Genomic DNA, 21,423 nt, shown 5'->3' on the forward strand with positions numbered 1-21,423 from the left:
CTAAACAAGCAAAATATATATAAATATACAAATTTCTATCTGTGTTGGTCAAAGACAAACCAGAAATTTGGGTCAAATTTCAGTTGAGGATCTTTCAATAAAATTGTGATTCCCACAATAGCCTTCGCAATAGTTTGGCTTTAATCAATATTGATCGTCAACAATGGACCAAGCCTTTGAATTACATGAAATAGACGGCAATAATCTCAAGTGCCGATAGGAAATATTAAATCTTTGATTTAATTTTGCAAGTAAGGAATAAATAATTGTCAATCACCATAATGTCCAATGAAGGGAATAATTATTTGAACCTCTAAAACTTGGACTTCCTTAAGTATTCCATAGATAACAAGTTAATGTAATTTCCACATTAAGTTCACACTGTAGATATAAAGGATATACACGTTCTCCACATTTCAGAAATAATTTTTTTATATTTTATTCCCAATAGATACAAATTACCTCAAAACAGGAAATGTCATTTATTTCTGCAAATTTGTCTTCAGCTGAAGACTTCACAAACTTGGCCCCAACGTAGTCTCTGTCGTCAATCCACCTCTTTGAAGAACCCGGTTTCTGTTCACCTATCCTATCAAACTCTTGAAGGTTTTCATCTCTATAAATTTCAGCTGATGCCAAGCATCAAACAATTTCAGCATATCAAAATACACAAAACATCTCAACATATTGAATGCACAGAAAACCCCTCCATTAATAAAAATTTAGGGGAAACTTTTAGAATTTCCTTATGAAGTCACTTTTTTAACAAGTTGGAGAATTTTAATAAATAAAGTGACTTTTTAATATAATTTTATTCTAGTCACTTCTTCATAAAATAATTTGGAAAACTTAACAATAGTTTATTTCTTTTATCAAATTTTGGGGACATTAGTCCAAAGAATCGTCTGAGGGGCCCACACAAAAAAGGAGACCAATCAGGTTCGCTTTTTATGTCAGGAAATTGCTATCGAATTTTTATTTTGGTTAACATTTGTAAAGTGGAAATATCACTCAAGTCTCAAAGATACAAAGATATGCTAATCACACAGAATGATTCAATTGATACATATGAAGTAACACCTAACACATACCATTCATACCACAATACCAGTAGGCAAGGAAATGATTTCTTTATCAATACCGAAAACCAACGTCTGTACAATACCAATGTTCCAGACATTTATAGAAAGGTCAGTTAGTTGGAAACCAACCAACTCATTTCCTCACCACCTAACTACCCAACCTGACTAGCTTCAACAAGTACTAACATAATAGTTACTTTATTCTGACTACATCTATACCCCCAAAAAAAGGAACTCATCTTCTAGATGACTATACAACATGAAACCAACAAAAACAACTTTGACTTCAAGAGGATGGGAGGACATCCCTGTGCTCAGAGTTCCCCTTAGCTGTTGCAGGTCTCGCTCAGCTATCTTCTGCTTTGTCCGAATGCCCTACAATACTCGTAATGTGTCCATCTTTTTAGTTTTTGCGACGACAACCTTGCTCTCCAATTCAGTATTTTCTTTGTTCCAAGCTTCCTGCATAGCAACTTTCTATGTTGCCCACTGTTGTTGAAGACTCTTTCTAGCCTGCTAGCCAGTACCAATGTCCCCCGGTGTTCGCTGCTCACTTGAGTGTGCACTGCCTCTAAAAACAAAGCCACTGTATGATGAGGCAATAAAAGGCCTTATGTTTCAACTCCATAAATTCTTGAAGTCTATCAAAAAGAAATTTAGCCCAATTATATGTCTGCCCATTGTACAATCCATCCATTGCAGGTAACATCCACAAGGAAATGTCAAAAGTACAGATGCCTACAGTGAGCTTGCTTTTAACCAAATCTACCACACAGTGCCATTCATCATTTGCTATGAAAATTTTCTTCAGACCCCAACTATTCTTCAAGATTCCTTCCCATTCCAAACTTGTAAGATCTTTCCAACACATTAATTTCAACCATTTTTTCTTGTCTTCTACTGTCAGAAATTTTTTCCACTTCTTGCCCTCTGTTAAGAATTTTGAAAACCCTACTAATTTCTTCTGCTGCATAAGAAACTGTCAGCTGTTGCTGGAAATTTTGTACTACAGATTTATGACCTGATTTCCTATACCGTGTGATTAAATTCCATAATATAGACTCAAACTCTTTTAATTCAAAAATCGGAATGAAAATGATTTTATCTTATCTACCTCTGCTGTATATAACGCTTTCATCAGAGGATGGGCTGCCTCTGCTTTTTCCCACCAAGTCTTGCACTCGCTTCCCATTACACTTTCAAATGTAATATTCTTGGCAGTGATGGTGATTTTCTGTGCCACTTTCTTTTTATTTTTTGTCATCTTCCTTACCTCCTTTGCTTGCAATACGGCAGAGTTCTTTTTGGAGTCAATAATGTTTCCCTTGCTTGGATTTCCAATGCTTAGTTTCAACATTGTGTGTCGCTGTGTTAGTTCCCAAATCTTTTGAATTGGTTGTATATGCCACCTGTACCAATCGTCCTTCTGAAGTAATTGCTTGTAACCAACTTCCATGTGTAGTACCACAGGTTGTCCCAGATTCCGTACAGATTTCTTAGGTACTAGGAATGCATGTTTTTGTCGTACCTCTGTCTGTCGTACTCCTGCAGACTGTTGTTATATGGGTGTCTCTACCTGTTGTATGGAATTACTTCTTATGCACCCTTGTTGTACGAGTGCCCATAAGGAGGAGAATCTTTGCCTTTGATGTCGTACGCTACCATGTTCAAATGGAATTTGGAAATGTCGTATGCCTGCAATTTGGAAATGTCATACTTTTCCTTGTTCCCATGCGGATGTGATTTGGTGATGTCATACTCTGCCCTGTTGTTGTACAGATGCAATTTGGTGATGTTGTACTCTGCCCTGCTGCCGTACGGCTTTCTTGGGTACCCTTCCCTCTTGTATGGCTGTCCATATGGCCACCCTTTCTCGTACGGTTGTTCATACGGCCACTCTTCCCTCAGGTCCAGTCGTCCGTACAACCACTCTTCCCTCAAGTCTAGCCGTCCGTATGGCTATCTCTACACTTTCCTGTCTACCACTTCCTTCTCCGGCAACTTCTTCTCTATCACTCCAGTTAATGTTTTGGGTAATGTTTTGTGACTCCGTCTCTTTATAAGGGCTTGGTTCAATTTTTTCTCTTTTTGCTTTTCGTCCTTTTTGCTCTTTTATATTTATAAAATAGCTACTTGCCACTTTATTGTGTCTCTCGTACACTTTTAACTTAGACCCGTTTACGAGGTCTTTGATAGGTTTGTTATCCAAAGTAGATAACTTTACTGCCCCATTCTCTTTATACTCTATGTACTCCTCCATGTACCTTCCTTCCAACTAAGAGTCTTGTATTTGTAGCATAATACATTCTGCGTGAAAAACTTCATAGTCTCACATTTGCCAGTGGAATAATCCATTAAGGGAATTTATGTCCTCGTCTGACCATTCCCCTAGTCTAAGCACCCCTTCCTCATCTGGTTCCATCCCTTCATAGTTTTCTCCTTCAAAGTTTGATGCCAAGTCCTGACTTACAAACTAGTTTCTGAGATCTATGATGTACTTTCTTCCTTCAATCTCAATAGATAGTGTGTTCCATTTCCAATTATGGGTAGCTTTTGTTGCGACCAACCATCCCCTGGCTAATAAAGCATCGTACCCCTTCTTTTCTAAAGGGATAACCACAAAATCAATAAAAAGTTATTGCGTACCAAAAATGACTTTTTGTCCCATCAGCGTTCCTATACTCTTGATTCCATGTTGGTCTGCTCCTACTAGTTGAAATGTCGGGGGCCAAAGTGTAGGTTTCCCTAACTCCTTCCATGTTTCTTCTGATAAGACATTTACACTAGAACCTCCATCCACAATAGTATTTGAGAGTTGGCACCCTAGTATCTCCATCTCTACTACTGTTCGTGTTCTCTCCATCCCTATGGTGAACAATGTATTGTCTTTTGTGTGTACTTCTCCTTCCTTCTCTTTCTTTGAGGTTGTGTCTTTCATTTTTGCCCCCTGTGTTAGTGCCACCTGCAATTGGGGTAATGTTTCTAATAAATCACCTATTTCTACTGAGATAGCAGTTTCTAGTACTTGCCTCACCATATTCATTATACCACTATTGGCAGTAGGTTTTTCTGATGTTGTCTTTCCTCGCTCCCTCATGCTATCTCGAATGTCTTTCTTTGCTTCATGAAATCTTTCTGTCTCTGTAATAGCATCTGGGTAGGTTAATTTTCTAGCTTGCATCCTAGCGACCGCAAGCATTTCATCTTCTACATCTTCAATGTCTAACATATTTACTCCCTTCTGTCTCGAGCAATTTGCATCTTCATGATTGCCTAGCCCACACCATTTACAGAACATCCCTCCATTTTGTCCTCCTCCACTTTGGCAATCTCGTGCAAAGTGTCCCCATTCATTGCATCTCCTACACTGGATCATTGGTCTCCATTTGGAATCATACTAAAGTGGATGCTGAGGTGTGTTGTTATTACTATTGTCATTGCTATTATTGTTACTTCCTCTCCTGTTGTTTCTGTATCCTCCTAGTGAGGCTTCCGTATTTGTATTCTTTAAAGGAGTGGAGGATGGTGTAGATTGTTCCCCATGGGTCAAGAATACTTGAGCGCTCTGTGTTTTTAACTTGTAAGGACAATCTTTAATTGTGTGCCCCATTACCTAACAAAACTTGCAAAAAGCTTTCTTCAGGCAAGATCCCTTTGTATGGCCCTCCTTTTCATAGTCAATACACCAAAGTTCTCTCCCTTATTTTTTTCTTCTTTATTCCCTGCCACTTCCTTCATCAATCATCTCAAATCTTTTCTTAAGGCTTGAATAGTTTTAGATTCTTCTTCACTCTCTTTCGAACTTTCGCTGGAGCTTCCATGCCTTCTTGCCTTAGAGGTTTTACTCACTTTCTATGTCCATGGCGCAAGTACACGCATCCCCAACGGTTGATGGTAGAACTATCTTCATTTTTTCTAAGGGACGGTGTTAGTCCTTCAATGAACCATTGTTTCTTCAATCCATTTGTCGGTTTGTTGTCCAGTTTCCCTATGAGCTCTTTCTGTCCTCTAGTATAGGCTTTGACAGATTCACTCTTCCTTTGTCTTGTGTTATAAATCTCTGTTACAATTTCATCATCATCTCTCAGTAGTCTGAATTCCTCTTCAAAAGTTGTGCGGATATTACTCCAGGTGTTTTTCTTTGCTGCGTCCAAGTTAGTATACCAATCAATGGCAATACCCCTTAGTGTGGTGGGGAAGGCTTTTAACCATTCTGTCGGATCATTTTCTCCATTCGCTTGCCATATTGTTATGCACATTTTATAGTGCCAAGCGAAATCCTATGAGCTGTCCCCTATGAAACTTGGCAATTTTTGTTTGTCTATAGCCATTATGTGAGGTTTTTTTCCCTCTTGTGGGAACACTTCTTCCAACACTTCCTCCCAATGGTACACCTCCTCCTAATGGAACACTTCCTCTCGATGGGACAACCTCCCGATGAAACACTTCCTCTGGAGTGAACTCTAGATGGAACACTTCCTCTTGACTGGAAATTTGCTCTCGAGGAGGAACTAATGAAAGTATCTTCTTCTTGTTGACTTTGCTCCTATCAGAGATCTTTCCCCACAGGTGTCTTTGGATTTCTATCTCCCAACTTCCTTGCTAGCATCTCCGAGATGACCAAATTTTCTATACCTTCGATTGTATGCTCAATCAATCCTTCTTGAATTCTTGTGGAATCCCCTTGTCCTCCATTTAAGTTGCGACGTCTTTCCTGCTGCTACAAGAGATGAAATTCCCTCAAGGCGACTTCTTCCTCAGTTTCTTCTCCTTATACCCACCTAAGATATATATTTCGAATTAGGGGCATGAATCAATTTTATTGTCTTTCTCTTTTACTCATAACAAATTGTTTGCTAATAGGCAAGGAATCTCTCCCAGGAGATTGTACACCGCTAGTGGCACTAGAAGTTCGTCGTGTACCATACCTTCAAGGACCGTTCTCTCAACTTCCCTTTGTATGTACTGATCAACTGCAACTTCCCAAGCCGACACCAGATCACGTGTCAACTAATCTTCCCTGGTTATTTCCTCCTCTTCCCGTCACTATTTATTACTTGGATGAGCAGTACAAAGGGCCTTCCCATTACTCCATCCTGTCAACCTCTAGGTTCGAACTTAGGCAACGGCACCAAAAAAATGTAGAGTGGAAATATCACTCAAGTGTCACAAATACAGAGCTATGCTAATCACACAGGATGAGTCAATTGATACATATGAAGTAAAATCTAACACATACCATTCATACCACAATACCAATAGGCAAGGAAATTATTTCTTTATTAATACCAAAAACCAACATCAGTGCAATACCAATGTTCTAGACATTTATAGAAGGGTCGGTTTGTTGGAAACCAACCAATGCATTTCCTCACCACCTAACTACCCAACCCAACTAGCTTTAACAAGTGCTAACATAATAATTACTTTATTTCGACTACAACATTTCCAAAGTAGTTTTCTGATGAATATTTCAATTCTTGTGGAACACTGTATAGTATTGATATAAGCCAAAAGAAGGATTGGCAGAACACAAAATAATTATTTTTTGTAAAAAAATGTTGTGAAACTTTAAAAAAGAATATTTCATTCTTTGTGTATTGGTGTGCCTTCTGGATTTTTTACTCTGTTTTTAAATCTGGATATAGAGTTCATCAGAGTTTATTAAAGGTTCGTATACAACTCTTACTCGGTTAATCTAGATGACTATCAATAGATCTTTTGCAAGGGAGAGGACTTTGGGTAATAAATAATCTTCTTTGCAATATCATCCTTGTTTACACCAAAAAGAAACAGAAAACAAATTCTGGCCTTACATTAAAACAACTTTACTCAAACCCAAGTTCCCATTTAAGGCAAAAATACAAGAGAAAAGAAAGCAGTTGCTTGCATACCATGAAGGATGTCATGAAGTGATCCCATTGTTGCAAACTCATATGCAAGTGCTCTAACAATCCCATCAACACAATACCCAACAAGTTCCACCACATTTTCATGCTTCAACCTTGAGACCATGGAAACCTGTGAAAAGACCCAAAATGTTAATTATCAGTTCAAGTTTGGAATACTTACACTGATACAAATGTCAGAATACAGATAACTAATCATTAGGCATCAAGTACAATGTCAAAACTAACATCATGGGAAACATATTCAGGAAATTAGTATATGTTGTCAGGGAACCATATGTTTTGTACACTGCCATCTAAAACAATGATATTTATTTCCAACCTGTGCAAGTAATTCCTGATCTGGTTGTTTGCTGGAATCTAACTTTTTAATTGCTGTCACACAGCCATTTCTTAAAGTTGCATAATATACTCGACCATAAGAACCCTCTCCAATCAATGATTTCTCTCCAAAGTTATCTGTTGCATCCCTCAATTCCTCCACTGTGATCTCAGGGACAGCAATAGGCTGAGGTTTTACGTTTTGATTAACCTTGAAAGTCGTGTCTGCATTCTTGTACGTTCCATCATTTCCTGCTGAATACATTTCAATGACTTTAAACAAGCTTTTGGCATAGATTTTGGGGACTGTCCATGTAGTTACAGTTTTGATTCAAAAAACCTAGACGGAATAGGAAAAATACATAGTGAACAAGATAAAGTGAAAGGTATGCAGTATAACAGAATCTCTACTAATTCAATCTTGGAAGATGTGTAAGCTCAGCATATACTATTATTTTACCCACAACTAATGCTGCGGGATGACATGCCAAAAGAAACAAATTTAAGAGCTAAAAAGTATTATGTACCTCAAAAGTTATTAAATTTAGAATAATGCATAGTACCTCAAAAGTTATAAAATTTAGAATAATGCATATAGTCGGATACAGTGCTCAAAGCAGTGAAAATTCATAGAAACAAGAATATAACAAATGACATGGCACAAGCAGCAAAACTGATGCTTTAGTACTTATATTAACGAGTTAAGATCTCAAGCAGCACCAATTGCTCATCAGCCATCATGTTTACTGGAAAGAAACTATAAATATCTCTTTATGATAGATGATTTATATTTAGAGATTAGTGGAAGAGTAGCAAAAGCACTATAAATTCCTAGGTTATTATTTTCAATTCAGCTTCAGGTTGAGGGAAGGGTATGGAAATTTGAATATTGCTCAATATGCCAAAGAAAAAAAAGGTTTTGCTTTACTTTTTGTGCATCTAAACACAGAATTTTAAAACAATCATAAAACGATACATATTTACAGACAAAACAAAGGTATTAGATTCAGAATACCAAAAACTGTGCATATATAAAAAACATAAAAATAAAAATACAGCATAATAATTTGATGTCAAACTCAAATGTCATGATAGATATTCATTGCTCAATATTAAAATAATAATCAGTAATCAGCATCATATGGTTTTTGTTACATGCCACTTTTTCTTAAGATTTAAAAGTTTCCATATAGCCGTTGGGATTTTATAAAAAATTTGAGAATGGATAATTAATTTGATTATTCATTATAAATTCTTGTGAATTGAAAATGGTTGGTTAAATTGGTTATTCGTTATAAGTTCATGTGATTTGGAAATATTCATTATTAGGTATGGATTCCTATGAATTAGAAATGGATGGTTTATTTGGTTATTCGTTATGAGTTCCTATGAATTATAAATGGTTGGTTAATATGATTATTGATATGATTACAATTGGATGATCCAGAAGTATGCTTTCACCTTCTTGTTTGTTCTTGCAGGCATGGCGAAGGGGGGGAAGCATTGATGAAGAGGGATCAGGGCACAAGCACCAACCTCCCACCAAGGAATCAGGTATTCGTCTAAACCACTTTGGCTAGGAAAAGGAAAGCAAACTAGGACAGACTAAATGATACCAAGTGTCCACCATAAGCTAACTAGGTCACCTAATTAAAATTTATATATATATACACTCATGAAAAATAAGAAAAATAAAATTGTTACCTTTAATATTAAACTTGGGAGTTTTGTGCCATCTGATGACGAATATGTTATACTACGTAATGTCCCCTTTTCTAGTCATTAATCTTTGATTGTGTCATTGGCCTTTTCCCATCTTTGTTTTGTGGGCTAACCAGATCTTGCCAGGGGTCAGTATGAGTTTCAACAAAGGCATTTTCACTTTCAGGAAAATCAGAGTCTGAATAGCAGGGTTATCTGATACTTACTATGTATAGTAAGTCGGTCAGGGCCTGTATTTCCAGGATTGCCGTATTGGACTTTGAGTGTCATGCCAAGAGCTTCCTCACAAGATATCATACATGGCTTTCTGAGTTAAACAGGATATTTATTTTAATGTCTAAAGATTAACTTGTTTTAATAAGGTGACTTTAAAATTAAAAGGGGAACTAATAAGTCACTTTGGCTTATAGAGTTATATTATACTCTTAAGTGGGAAAAGGACAATTAAAAGGGAAAAGAGAATTAAAATTAGAGAGAGATGGGCTTAGGAAGATGAAGAGTCACCCTGTTGTGCTTAAAAGAGGAGAGAGCTCATTTTTGGCATGCTTGGATATTGATTTGGTTTGAGATTTCTCTTGGAGAAATTAAGGAAGCTTCACCTTCTATTCAAGATCCGAAGACGCAAACCCTCAAATTCTCCTTGGGTGGATTGGATGTAGCCCTGATTCATCAGTTGCGGTAAATTTGTGATAGAGTTCACAGTTGCATTTCAATTTCATTTCTGGTTATCAAATCTGACTGTTATCATTGTTTTTACCACTGGATTGTTATTGTATTGCTGAACATTATACTGCAATAACATTTTGAGTAATTTCTATGTGCATTTAATAGTTAATATTGCTGGTCTTTATTGTATAACTATCAGTTTATATTCTGAAAAGTATTGTGAGGAAAATTGGGGAGAATATCCGACTAGGATATTACAGTGGTACAGAGCATCGAACCTTCCATACTGTTGGGTATAATCAGAGATTTCATCAGAAATATTTTTGTAAAACAAAAATCCGACATTAAAAAAAGTGCTATTAAGCAATTTTAAACTTTATTATGTTGCATCTGAGAAGTGTGTTATTTGTCGTGAGATATATTAATACATTCTCAGCATTGCCTTGCCATCCGAAGTTAATCCAGCATTGGATATTATTTACCAGTAATATTTGAGAGTTCCCAACATATTTTGGAAAGCATAGGAAAAAATAAAAGTATTGCAGGCCCATTCTCTTTTCTAATAATGTTCATTGTTGTGAATAATAGAATGAAAAATTTAAGCTACACTGCTTTGATATAATTGGTAATTGATTATTTCATTACATTTTGATGGAAATGTGGAAGTCGACCATGAAATATTGAGCTGTGATTTATTTTTTGGCAGCCATATTAAGGGTTGGGGATCATGGTATCAGAAATATTGTTGTTGTTGGGCTCGACTTTAGCCTTCCAATGTGAGTTCTAACGTTTCATTGGATCGTGGGGCACGAGTCTTCCTTTGACCGAGTATATTCAACCATACTTTATAATTGTCATAGATTAATGGGAGCCAGAATAGCAAAGCAGATTTAATAAAAATTCATTGGAAATTATTTTAAGGCACAAAGCCGTACCCAAGCCATTAATTTAATTGAAACTTTAGAAAATTTTATTGTATGTGTTGTGCATTTGAATCGGGAAATGGAGTATATATATATATATATTGAGCATTGTGTTGAGACCTGCCGTTACAGAAATTTCCAGGGGTCTTTCACTATACAGTGTATTGCAATGATCCAACAGTGAATTCAGAATGAACCATTTTGGGCATTTCGTCGAGACTCAGTACTTCTTCTGGGCTCGTAGCAGTTGATGTAAGTGTTCTACAGTCACTATAATTTCCAAATATCTTTGGCTTTATGGATATTAGCTTTTCCATGAGTGCCTCTCAGTGGTGGTTTTATATTTTATTAAATTTTGACTTAACAATCTCGCTGTCAGAAGAGAGGAGATCTGCCATTTCTTGGCTGGGAGAAAAAAAAAATTTAAACGCCTTTGCTGGGTGGTGTCGCAAAGAACAAAGAAGTTGAAAAAATGTTGTGGAAATTGAGTGCAAAATTTTTTGGCACTATTGTTTCTCCTGGGCTACAAGAACTGTCAGTGAATGATGAGTTGGGAGTTGATTTATCCTAATAAAATTCTACTAAGTACACTACAGTTGAAGATGATTATAACTGGTGCAAGGCTTACCAAATTGCCTTACTTAAGTCTATGCCTTCCCATACAGTGCTCCCGAAGGACCAGAGCCTACAACTGATGAGATTATTTTAGTAATGAACATGCTAAATGTTGAGAAATTTAGCCTCGTAGTGAATTGAAGCAAATTCCATATGTAATATATGTTAATATATGTGTCTGTGTGTGTTGATGAATTTATGTTGGTGTCTGTAAATATGCCATTCCAAGAATATCACATTGAGATGATATATCTCCATATGGTTGAGAGCATATTGTGTTCCTTAACAAATCCTCCCTAGCTAAGGAGTGTTAAGATTATAGCTACAATTGGATTGATTTAATCTTAAAATGCAATGTTGATATATATATATATATATAAAATCATTATACTACATATATATTATATTATAAAATATATATTATATCATAATATATTATACATATACATTATATATAATACATATGTTATGTTGTTATTTATATTGTTAATATATATTAACTAATAATGATTAATCATAGAGACATGTCTCTTACTCTTATATTTATAAGAGATTTTGATCTGCATTTGGAACACACCTATAACAATGGCAGTTTGCCGAAACCGATCCATGTTAGACAACATGGTATCAAAGCCTACTGCAGATGTATGAAAACCATAAATAATTGAAAACAAATTCCAAATCACTTTTAGACCTGCCCTTTAGTTGATCATTATTGCAGAGATTTTGAACAACTGTGGACTCCAACTTGATCGCCTATGAGGAAGAAAGAGTTGCATGATGAAAGCTGTCAACTTCAACATGTAAGAAGAAATTCAAGGTATACACTCAGCCTCTAGATATTTGCGTAGAAGGCTCAGAAAATACAGTATCGTGAAAGATTGCAAGGCATTGTTTATAGCCTTGGAATTTCAAGTTTTGCTAGCATTGTGCCAAAGAATATATAATCCAAGCAAGAGTTTCATGACCAAATAACTAGTTCACATGATCATGTCTGCAAAATGTACGAAGAGATAAGGACAGAAAACTGTGACACCTCAGTTATTGGTGCTGAGGAAAAACAAAAACGACATCTTTCACATGAATATTCTTTAGATATTCGTTAGACCGATAAGTACCAAAGTTGAACTCGCCTATACCTATTATTATCAACGGTGTTGTGCTTTGGCCAACAACAAGGACAGTCGCAATATAAGAATTGTAGAAAAACAATATAAGGATACATAATATACAACCTCTCCCTTGTAGTATAGTGGATAGGGCCAAAAGAGTAGTAAATTGTTCACATAGATCTATGGTGGGACCAATCGAGCACGTGGACCAAGCAAAGAAAGGGGACACATCATTGTAAAACAAATTATAATCGACGAGAAAAGATTTTGAAAACAAATGAGTAAATAAACAAACAAAATGAAGAGGGTGGTGCTTTGATTGGCTCAATGGGTTATAAAACTACCAACACATACCTTGAGCAAAAAATATAATGAAAATCGAATGTTTTATAAGCACAAGCACCAAAAGGGAAACATATACCACCGGGGGCAGGGGGGGGGTCCCTTGATTTGACCCGTTATTGCAAGATAGTATGCTCATACAAAAGGTGGCAACTATTTTTACACATTGCATTAAATGGGGGATATGCCACATTGATTTGGAATACCCACTTTGTCGAACAATTGAAGAAGGAAATGAACATCCAAAACATGTTGACAGTAGCTAAACAAAAGAAGCCCACCTTAATTTGGTTGTGTTCCATGTGGCAAGGGACCCTTAACAAGCATGGAGTGGATTAGAAAGGTATTGAGGTAAGTTATACTATCTTCATATATTATTAGTATGGAATATTCTTTATATGAAATATTATTGGCATATACAATATTAATATGAAATAATAGTATTAGCATACTTCTTGTTATATAATGGAATAGTTATATAATCAAATGAGATTGATTTTCAAATGTGATGGGATAATGATTAAATAATTATTGAATATAATTAAGTTTCTAAAATCCTAACATCGAATTCAAAATGGAATTAGTTTCAATTATTATCATAAATAATTATTTAAGGTGGTTTTTTATTACTATAAGAGCTATTTGCCTTGATCTTTTCCTCCAAGAATGTTCTTGTAGGAAAAGTGAGATTGATTGAGGTTCAAAGGGAGAAAGACATGTTATTAGAGGCAACCTTGAAAAAAAGGGAGAAGATTGAGGATGTTATTTAGTTAACCTTCAATGGACTCGGCTTTATTGACTAAGAGGGAGTAAACCATGTTATGATAGATTCACTAATGATATAAATTTGGAATACACAGATTGCAAGATGTGCGTAATATAGGTTTAATCAAAAGACCAAACAAATAGCTTTGCATGAACAAATAAAATTTGAGTTTTGTGAGGTGTTAATGAAGTTTTTAAGAATTCATTTGAACCATCTACGAGTCTCTTTGATGAATGAAACTCAACGTATGAGTTGTAGATTCATACATGTGGCACAATCATACTCAATCAAGATATTGGCATATTGTGGACGAGTTTGAGAACATTGAAGGACATGTTTGCTTCTACTGTTAAACTAAATGAATGTTTGAACCTTCAATGGACGAAAAGAGCAAGTTGGAGCTTAGAAAGGAGTTGTCATATTTGATATAAAACAGTTCAACAGTATAAGAATGAGTGAAAAATTTACATTGTGGGGGTAATAATAGTCAATGTTCCATTCCCACTTGAACCTTATTTAGAGGGGAGATGTTCCATTCTTAAATAATCTAAAAAAAACAATTTTTGAACCTGATGGAGCCCTAAAATGTGGCCTCCATTTGTTATTAAACAATTTTTGGAGACTTGATGAAGTTTTCATTGTTGTCAGTAAAATTGATGGAGTTTCTTCTTGTAATGAGTGTGAAGAATCCTCGATAGAGTTTCAAGGAATGAAGCGACGCTTATTAGTATATAAGGTTGAGATAAAGTCTCCAGTCATAATGAATTGGACTGATGACATTCTTTTTTCACAACTATGTTCCAACCTAGATGTCTATATTCTTCTTTATCACAAATACATACCAGGCTTGCAAAAGGTTCATATCCAGATTCCAAATTAGCAAATTCTTGAATTACTACTTCTCATAGATTATTACTTTTGATTTCCAACAAGAAGCCCCAATAAAATATATGCATCAATGGCATACCCGATTCAGCACAGGCAAAAGATTCATGCACAAAAAAATGATGAAGATTGTGGAAGCAGATGTCTAGAATGAATATGATGGAAAAGAAGAACTGGTTAGAGTATTTGCCTAGCACTAAATTGTATAGAACTCAACACATCTCAAATGGGAATGATATCGCATATGCAAAATAATCAAAACATTATAGCATGGGGAGTTTAATAAATGTTTAAAACATTATTTGTGCCCCTAAATGTTTGACAAGTCACTATGCAAGGGTCTTTGATTTGTTAAAGGAATACATATTCGCAAGAAAAAATGATGCCCATCGATTAAAAGGAAGATTATGAACCGACAACAACGTATTATGTTTTAATTGGAAGGGGTGTAATTTATTTTTATAAGGAAGTGACTTTTGAGTTTGGAAAGTCACATTTCTTTAATTTTTTAGATATAAATAATGAGAGAAATGTAAAGAACTAGACATATTCAGACATTCACATTTAGATTCTAGAAGAAGCATTTTATATTACTTGTACGGAGGGATAAGGAGCAATAATATGACTTTGTAATATGAATTCAATTATTTTATTATTATTCAATTATTTTATTTTAATAATAAAATAAGAAGTCTTTTGTTTATTATTAAAGGTATGGAGATTTAAACTGCAGATGAATCGTCCTTTGTAATTTTTTTTGGAAAATGTATACAATTTAAATGTCGGATAAGTGGACAAGGTCATTTAACATTTAAATTCAATCATCGCAAATATTGTGAAATATTAAATTGTTTCTGTATCAGTGTCCAATTTGTCTCCCTACCAGAGGAGTTAAAATTCAATCTGGACTTATTTAAGATTGCATATATATTTGTTTTGTTGCATATTGATTATTTGATTGTTGGTAATAAAGTGTGTAAAACATTATAAAGTTGTTTGTGATCATTCACTGAAGTTGACTCTATTGCCCGGATGAGCAGAGGCATTGGTCTTTTTATTATTGAAGTCAGAAAATTTGTAACTTCCTTCCTACAAGCATCAAATTAATTATTATTCAATTATACAAAACATTTAACCTTTATTCAATTTCAGTTTCATCGAGTTCATGGACCTTGGTAGCCAAAGAACTCCAAAGCTTAAATTCACTTTAGAAAAGCTCTAAACCAAGTGATTAGATTTGAGGAGGTCTACCCGCCTAGGTGTAGTGGAGCCTAAACTGCAGGGGAATTGAAGTCATTCACGTTCGTTGGCCAGAACTGATTGAGAAGTCCTATCAGAAAAGTGCCAAGCTCTTGGATTTCCAATCTACAGTTTTGGGAACCACCAAAACCTTCATGTGCAGATAAGTATTCTTATCTTTTACATTTATCTACTCTTTGTAGTCTCTCTCTTATTTGTAGTTCTATACATGCTATAAGGGTTATTTGCCTTGATCTTTGCCTTTATGTTTGAGGATATTCTTACAGGAAAAGAAGGTTGGTACTTTACATATACTATCTAATATTGTGCAGACTCAATCTAATGATAGTAGCTCCAAAGACCCTAATGATCAAGATGGATAAAATAAGGCTCTTGAAGCAAACATCTTTGATGATTAAAATTATGAGATTCTTCTACATTAAGAGGGAGTATGGCACTTCTTCTAAAGCAACACAAGGGCTTAGAAGATTGATACTAGGAGGAAGTCTAGATATACATGTGTTGACTACATAATTTTGATGGACCTACTCCTATGTATATCATGAGGAAGTGATGAATTATCACCAAAAAATTAGATATTGGATTCAGAGTGAGTCTAACAAGAATTCTTGGGGAAGAGAGCCTCTAAGGGAGTAACTACTAGACCTAACTTCCCAGGATCATTGTTCAAAGGGAGAATTTTTGAGGTGCAATCCTTTGTGAATGATATCTTCTCTATGAGAAGTTCTAAGTGAAACTCCTTATAATGCATTCCTCTCTGTGAGAGAAAATTAAGGTAAAAGCCTTTGTACCACCCTCTGAATGGGGTCATGGTGGTTACTATTTCACATATGATATGTAATGAAAGGTGACGATCTTTCATTGACATATAAAAACAAAAGGCAACCATTGTAAGGTGACGATCTTATAAATGGTAGACCTATTATCATGACAGACTTCATTCAGTTGTTGTCCCAGAGTGTTGGAAGTCATGATAACGAACATATCAATCAAAAGGTAACTATTGTAAGGTGATGACTTTGTCAATAGTTGATCTATCTCCTAATACCAAAATGTGTTGGAGCAAGTGTTATCATGGTTCTTCGGGACGAATTTTGCCACACACCATGAAAATCAATTTGATATGGTTCTTCGGGCCAGATCTTGCGAGACATCATAACTTAAATCTATCATAGGCCACACTTAAGGTGGTGTTCAAATCTTGTATTATAATTGCTTTAATTCTCTCTTTGCTAAAGAGGGAGTGTTGAGAAATTTAGCCTCATAGCGAATTGAAGCAAATTTCATATGTAATATATGTTAATATATATATGTGTGTGTGTTGATGGATTTATGTTGATATCCGTAAAAATGTCATTCCAAGAATATCACATTGAGATGACTTGTGAGCATATTGTGTTCCATAACAAATCCTCCCTAGCTAGAGGGAGTGTTAAGATTATAGCTACAATTAGATTGATTTAATCGTAAGATACAATCTTCATACATACATACATACATACATATATATATATATATATATATATATTGTGATTTATATTGTTAATATATATTAACTAATAACGATTAATCATAGAGACATGTCTCTTCATGAGACGTGTCTCCTATTCTTACATTTATAAGAGATTGGGATCTGCATTTGGAACACACCTATAGCAATGGCAGTGTAATTACATTTACAGAAACCGATCCATGTTACTCAACACTTAAAGCTGCCCAAGAAGACAACTGCAATATACATTCTAGGTATTTTCTTGAGCTGTAAAGCTAACATTTTGAGTTGAACACAGGAATAGGATCAAGTTGTTTGTTCCTCCTATTCTTTCATACGAAGAAGAGGAACAGCTACAAGAAGTGTGGATTATTTCTTATATACTATGTTTCCAAGGAATATCGCAACAGCTTTGATAAAAGGAATGTTGAAGAATCTGTTGTTTATTAACCGAGATTGAGTTCAATTCCATACATAGCAAGCCAATATATTCGAACAAAGATCAGGGATTTACTTGAGAACTAAAGTCAGTCTGCAAAGTCTTTAACTGAATGCTCTGAAGGACAAACGATAATTTCTAAATCTGATTCTCTTACAAAGTCTATGAACTGGTGAGTAAGTGTTATTACAGTGGTTGACTGCTACAGGGAGTGATCCTAGAGCTATGGAAAGATATGCATATGGGTATACAAGGACATGCAAGCATCTTGTTCTGGGACAAATCATTGGAGTTGGAACTTTGTGAAGGTCGAATGACTGGTGCATCTTTTGACAGAGATCATGCAAAATAAAAAAAGTTGAATGCAGGTTCCATACAGAATAGTAGACTTTCCATCAGCAATGGTTTAGTTTGCAAATTATTAGGTGCAGATAAACCATACTAACTCATAGGACAGACATTCTCAACCTATTTTAGAATATTTTGAGCTTTAAACTGGATAGAGACATCATTCCTTCTCAGAGTTAAACTGGTTTGTGACTGCAATCTTCATTAAAGATTTGATAATTTGTTATAAAAGTGAATACGAATTTCACTGAGAAACACAGATTAGCCGAAGATTACAGCATGCGCAGAATTGAAACAGGAATATCTAACCTTACTCAACAATCTGAAGCCTATTTGACAAAATGATGACACGATAGAAGACAAAGAATCTGGTAGGGTGTTGCAAAATCTGGGGCACAAACAAGGCTATGACATTCTAGTGGCAATAAGGAAGTTTCTATGTTGACTTTCACGGGTTGCTTGCAGCAGTAGCATCTCATAACAAGTGGGAAAATATAAACATCAGAACAGGGGTGGCCATTTCAACGGTGTTAGTTCACTTAAGTGTGCATTAGAATTACACAAACATGTTTAGGCAGCTACCAAAGTTCATTTGTCAAGAAAAACGAACATAACCTTGAAATAAAGCTCTTCCATATAGGAATGAAACTTGCATGTTTGTCTCAATGAAAGTATGAATTACTTTGCAATTTGGGAGCAATAGAGAGTTGTTTATCCACAATAGAATAGTTGGGTTCTAAAAGTAAGCAAGTGAACATCCTTCTTGCACTGATTCCCTTGGTTAAGCCAATGTTGTTGAAACATCCCGATAGAGAGGTAAGAATTGCAATTACTCAATGTATCATTCACGTCATGAGGATAACAACACCACATGATACATACAACAGGGAACTGATGAAAGAGGTCTTCCAACTGATTCTAGAGCGGTTTCAAGGATCAAATGATATACATAATCCATCATTTGGTAAGGTAGTCCAAATTTTAGAATCAGTTGCAAGACTTAGAGCTTGTGTGATTATGATAGATCTTGGTTATAAAGACTTAATTATTGATATGTTCCATGAATTTTTTATGGGCCATTATAAGGGACCACAAGTGAAACGTTCTATCTTTCATGCAATCCATTATGTCTTTGATTATTGAAGGGGGTTATGGGACCACAAGCGAAACGTTCTATCTTTCATGCAATCCATTATGTCTTTGATTATTGAAGGGGGTTATGTTGATTCACAAAACTTCTTATCTACCATATTGGTTGATTTAAAACTAACACATGCCACTTCCTTCGATGTTTGTAGTTTGGTTAACAATATCCTCAAACAATGTGAGCAAACATTGAAACCATTCTTAGCAAGGGGCAAGATTTGAAGAAGGAAGGAAGCAATATTTGTTTCAGCCTATAAAGTGTTAGGAGAAGGAAGACAAAATTCAGTCATTTGGGCAATTTAGTAGGAATGAAACTGATGATATTCTTAGTGACTACAAGGCTGAAAAAGACACAACCATGGATCAGCTACCTGGAAGTACAAAGGAGTCTCCATGCATTATGACATCATGTACACTGGTTGGGGAAGCATCATCTGGATCAGCTATTTGTGTAGCAGCAACACATGGTAGGCATGAAGATATTTATTCTCATGGTGATAATACTTTCAGCCAGCATAATGTTGATTGGATGAAACATAGTAATTCACTTTTTGAGATGGATGTTGATTGGATATTGGAGAATCCGCTGTTTGAGTTTGATGATGGAACACCTTTTGATATTGATCAAGAGTCCCAGAAGGATAATGATTGCAGCAGGTGGTAGCCTTGTTACATTTGACCAAAGAACATAATGCTGATTACAAATCAGCCTTGGATAGAGACTTGGCAAACATTATCGTCAAGGAGCATATGAGGGGAAAGGATAGTGCAAATGAGTATACATTGATTAATTCAGGTCCTCGTTTATCTAATGCCTACAGTAACTCTACCATCACAAATGTTGAGTATGATGATGACACTTCGCTTGTTACACTTCCCTTCATGAAGGAGGAAGCCATATCCAACATGCCTCTTCGGTACACTTACAGTTTCAGCATACATGTTAGAGGAGCCATGTTGTGGCAATTGGATATTTTAGACATTCTACTTTTTATCATGGAGCGGCAAGATATCTCAGACAACTAGCAAGGTGGATGGTCCTTTTTGTTTGTGGGACCCAAGAGGATTAGTCACATGCACATGGCAGGTTGATTCGATAGACTATTTACATGGAGTTATCCAAGATTATGATATTAGTATGAATTGTGGATTGTTGTGGAGAATGATGAGCAGCTTCGCATTTCGAGGCATGTTATTTGTATCAGAGTGGTGTAACAGCTAGATGGAGTAACTCCCTTGAGATTGATATGGGATCCAGGAATTTTAGTTACAGTGTGCAAACACCGATTGCTTAAGGACGAGCAATCTTTGGGACAGGAGGACTATAATGTCCACTTTTCTAGTTATTTATCTTCGATTCATCGTTGGCCTTTTTCCATTTTGGTTTTGTGGGCTATTCGGGCCTTGCTAGGGGTCAGTATGAGTTTTGACATAGGTATATTCACTTTCAGCCAAATCAGAGTCTGGATAGATACTTTTTTTTTATAAAGAGTCAGCCAAGGTCCGCCAGGTTTGCGGTATTGGACATTGAGCGTCATGACAAGAGCTTTCTAGAAAGCTATTAAACATGGCTTTCTAAGTTCAACAAGATAGTTATTTTAGTGTCTGAAAATTATTGTTTTAATAAGGTGACTTTAAAGTTAAAAGGGAATTAATAAGTCACTAGGCTTATAAAGTTATATTATTCTCGAGTGAGAAAAAGACAATTAAAAAGAAAAGGAGAATAAAAATTGAAAAGATAGGGTAAGGAAGATGAAGTCATTCGGTTATGCTTAAAAGAGGAAGAGAGCTCATTTTTGGCATTCTTGGATATTGATTTGGTTTGAGATTTCTCTTGGAAAAATTATGGAAGCTTCATCTTCTATTCACGATCTGAGGATGCAAACCCGCAAGTTCTTCTTGGGTGGATTGGACGTAGCCCCAATTCGTCGACAGTGGTGAATTCGCGACAAATTTCACAGTTGCATTTCATGTTCATTACTGGTTATCCAACCTGAATGTTATCATTGTTTTTATGATTGGATTGTTTTGATTGGTTTTGATTCGTTTTGATTCAAAATGGAGTCTATGGACAACACCATATCACTCGTTGTATGTCCATCACTACCAAAACATTCCTTCTATGAATTTCATTTTCTCACTGTTATTACCTCTACTGAGCATTTTGACGGCACATGGACATCTGAAAATATATTGAGTGCTTTTATCTTTATTCACTCATTCATAGTGCCTCTTATAAATTGCAGGAAGTAATATTAATAAGTTCAACTTTCATTTGTCCTTTTTTCATTGTCTTGTGCTTACGATGGGAGAATCTGATCATCATTCAATAAATATATATCGTTGATGACTTTATTACTGGAGGCAGACAACACACGCACAATATGTTTCATTT

The 21,423-nt window shown here is 35.5% G+C and overlaps 1 protein-coding gene across 25 annotated transcripts in view; it reads right to left on the reverse strand.

Moving 5' to 3' along the window:
* Positions 1-21,423, reverse strand: part of LOC149542936 (pto-interacting protein 1-like) — a 206,594-nt gene that overhangs the window by 106,279 nt on the left and 78,892 nt on the right. For 16 of the 25 annotated variants that reach the window (XM_089797862.1, XM_089797850.1, XM_089797861.1 and 13 more), the window contains 2 exons: positions 7,314-7,567; positions 6,977-7,103 (listed from right to left, as the gene is read on the reverse strand). In XM_089797862.1, coding sequence (XP_089653988.1) covers positions 6,977-7,103; positions 7,314-7,567 — 381 coding nt within the window. The remainder of the gene's footprint in view (positions 1-6,976; positions 7,104-7,313; positions 7,568-21,423) is intronic. The other 9 variants (XM_089797866.1, XM_089797867.1, XM_089797860.1 and 6 more) reach the window with 1 other exon arrangement.

This window comes from Cupressus sempervirens, chromosome 8 (genome assembly GCF_028749045.1).
Source record: "Cupressus sempervirens isolate cs-2001-9-10 chromosome 8, ASM2874904v1, whole genome shotgun sequence".
Taxonomy (NCBI): domain Eukaryota; kingdom Viridiplantae; phylum Streptophyta; class Pinopsida; order Cupressales; family Cupressaceae; genus Cupressus; species Cupressus sempervirens.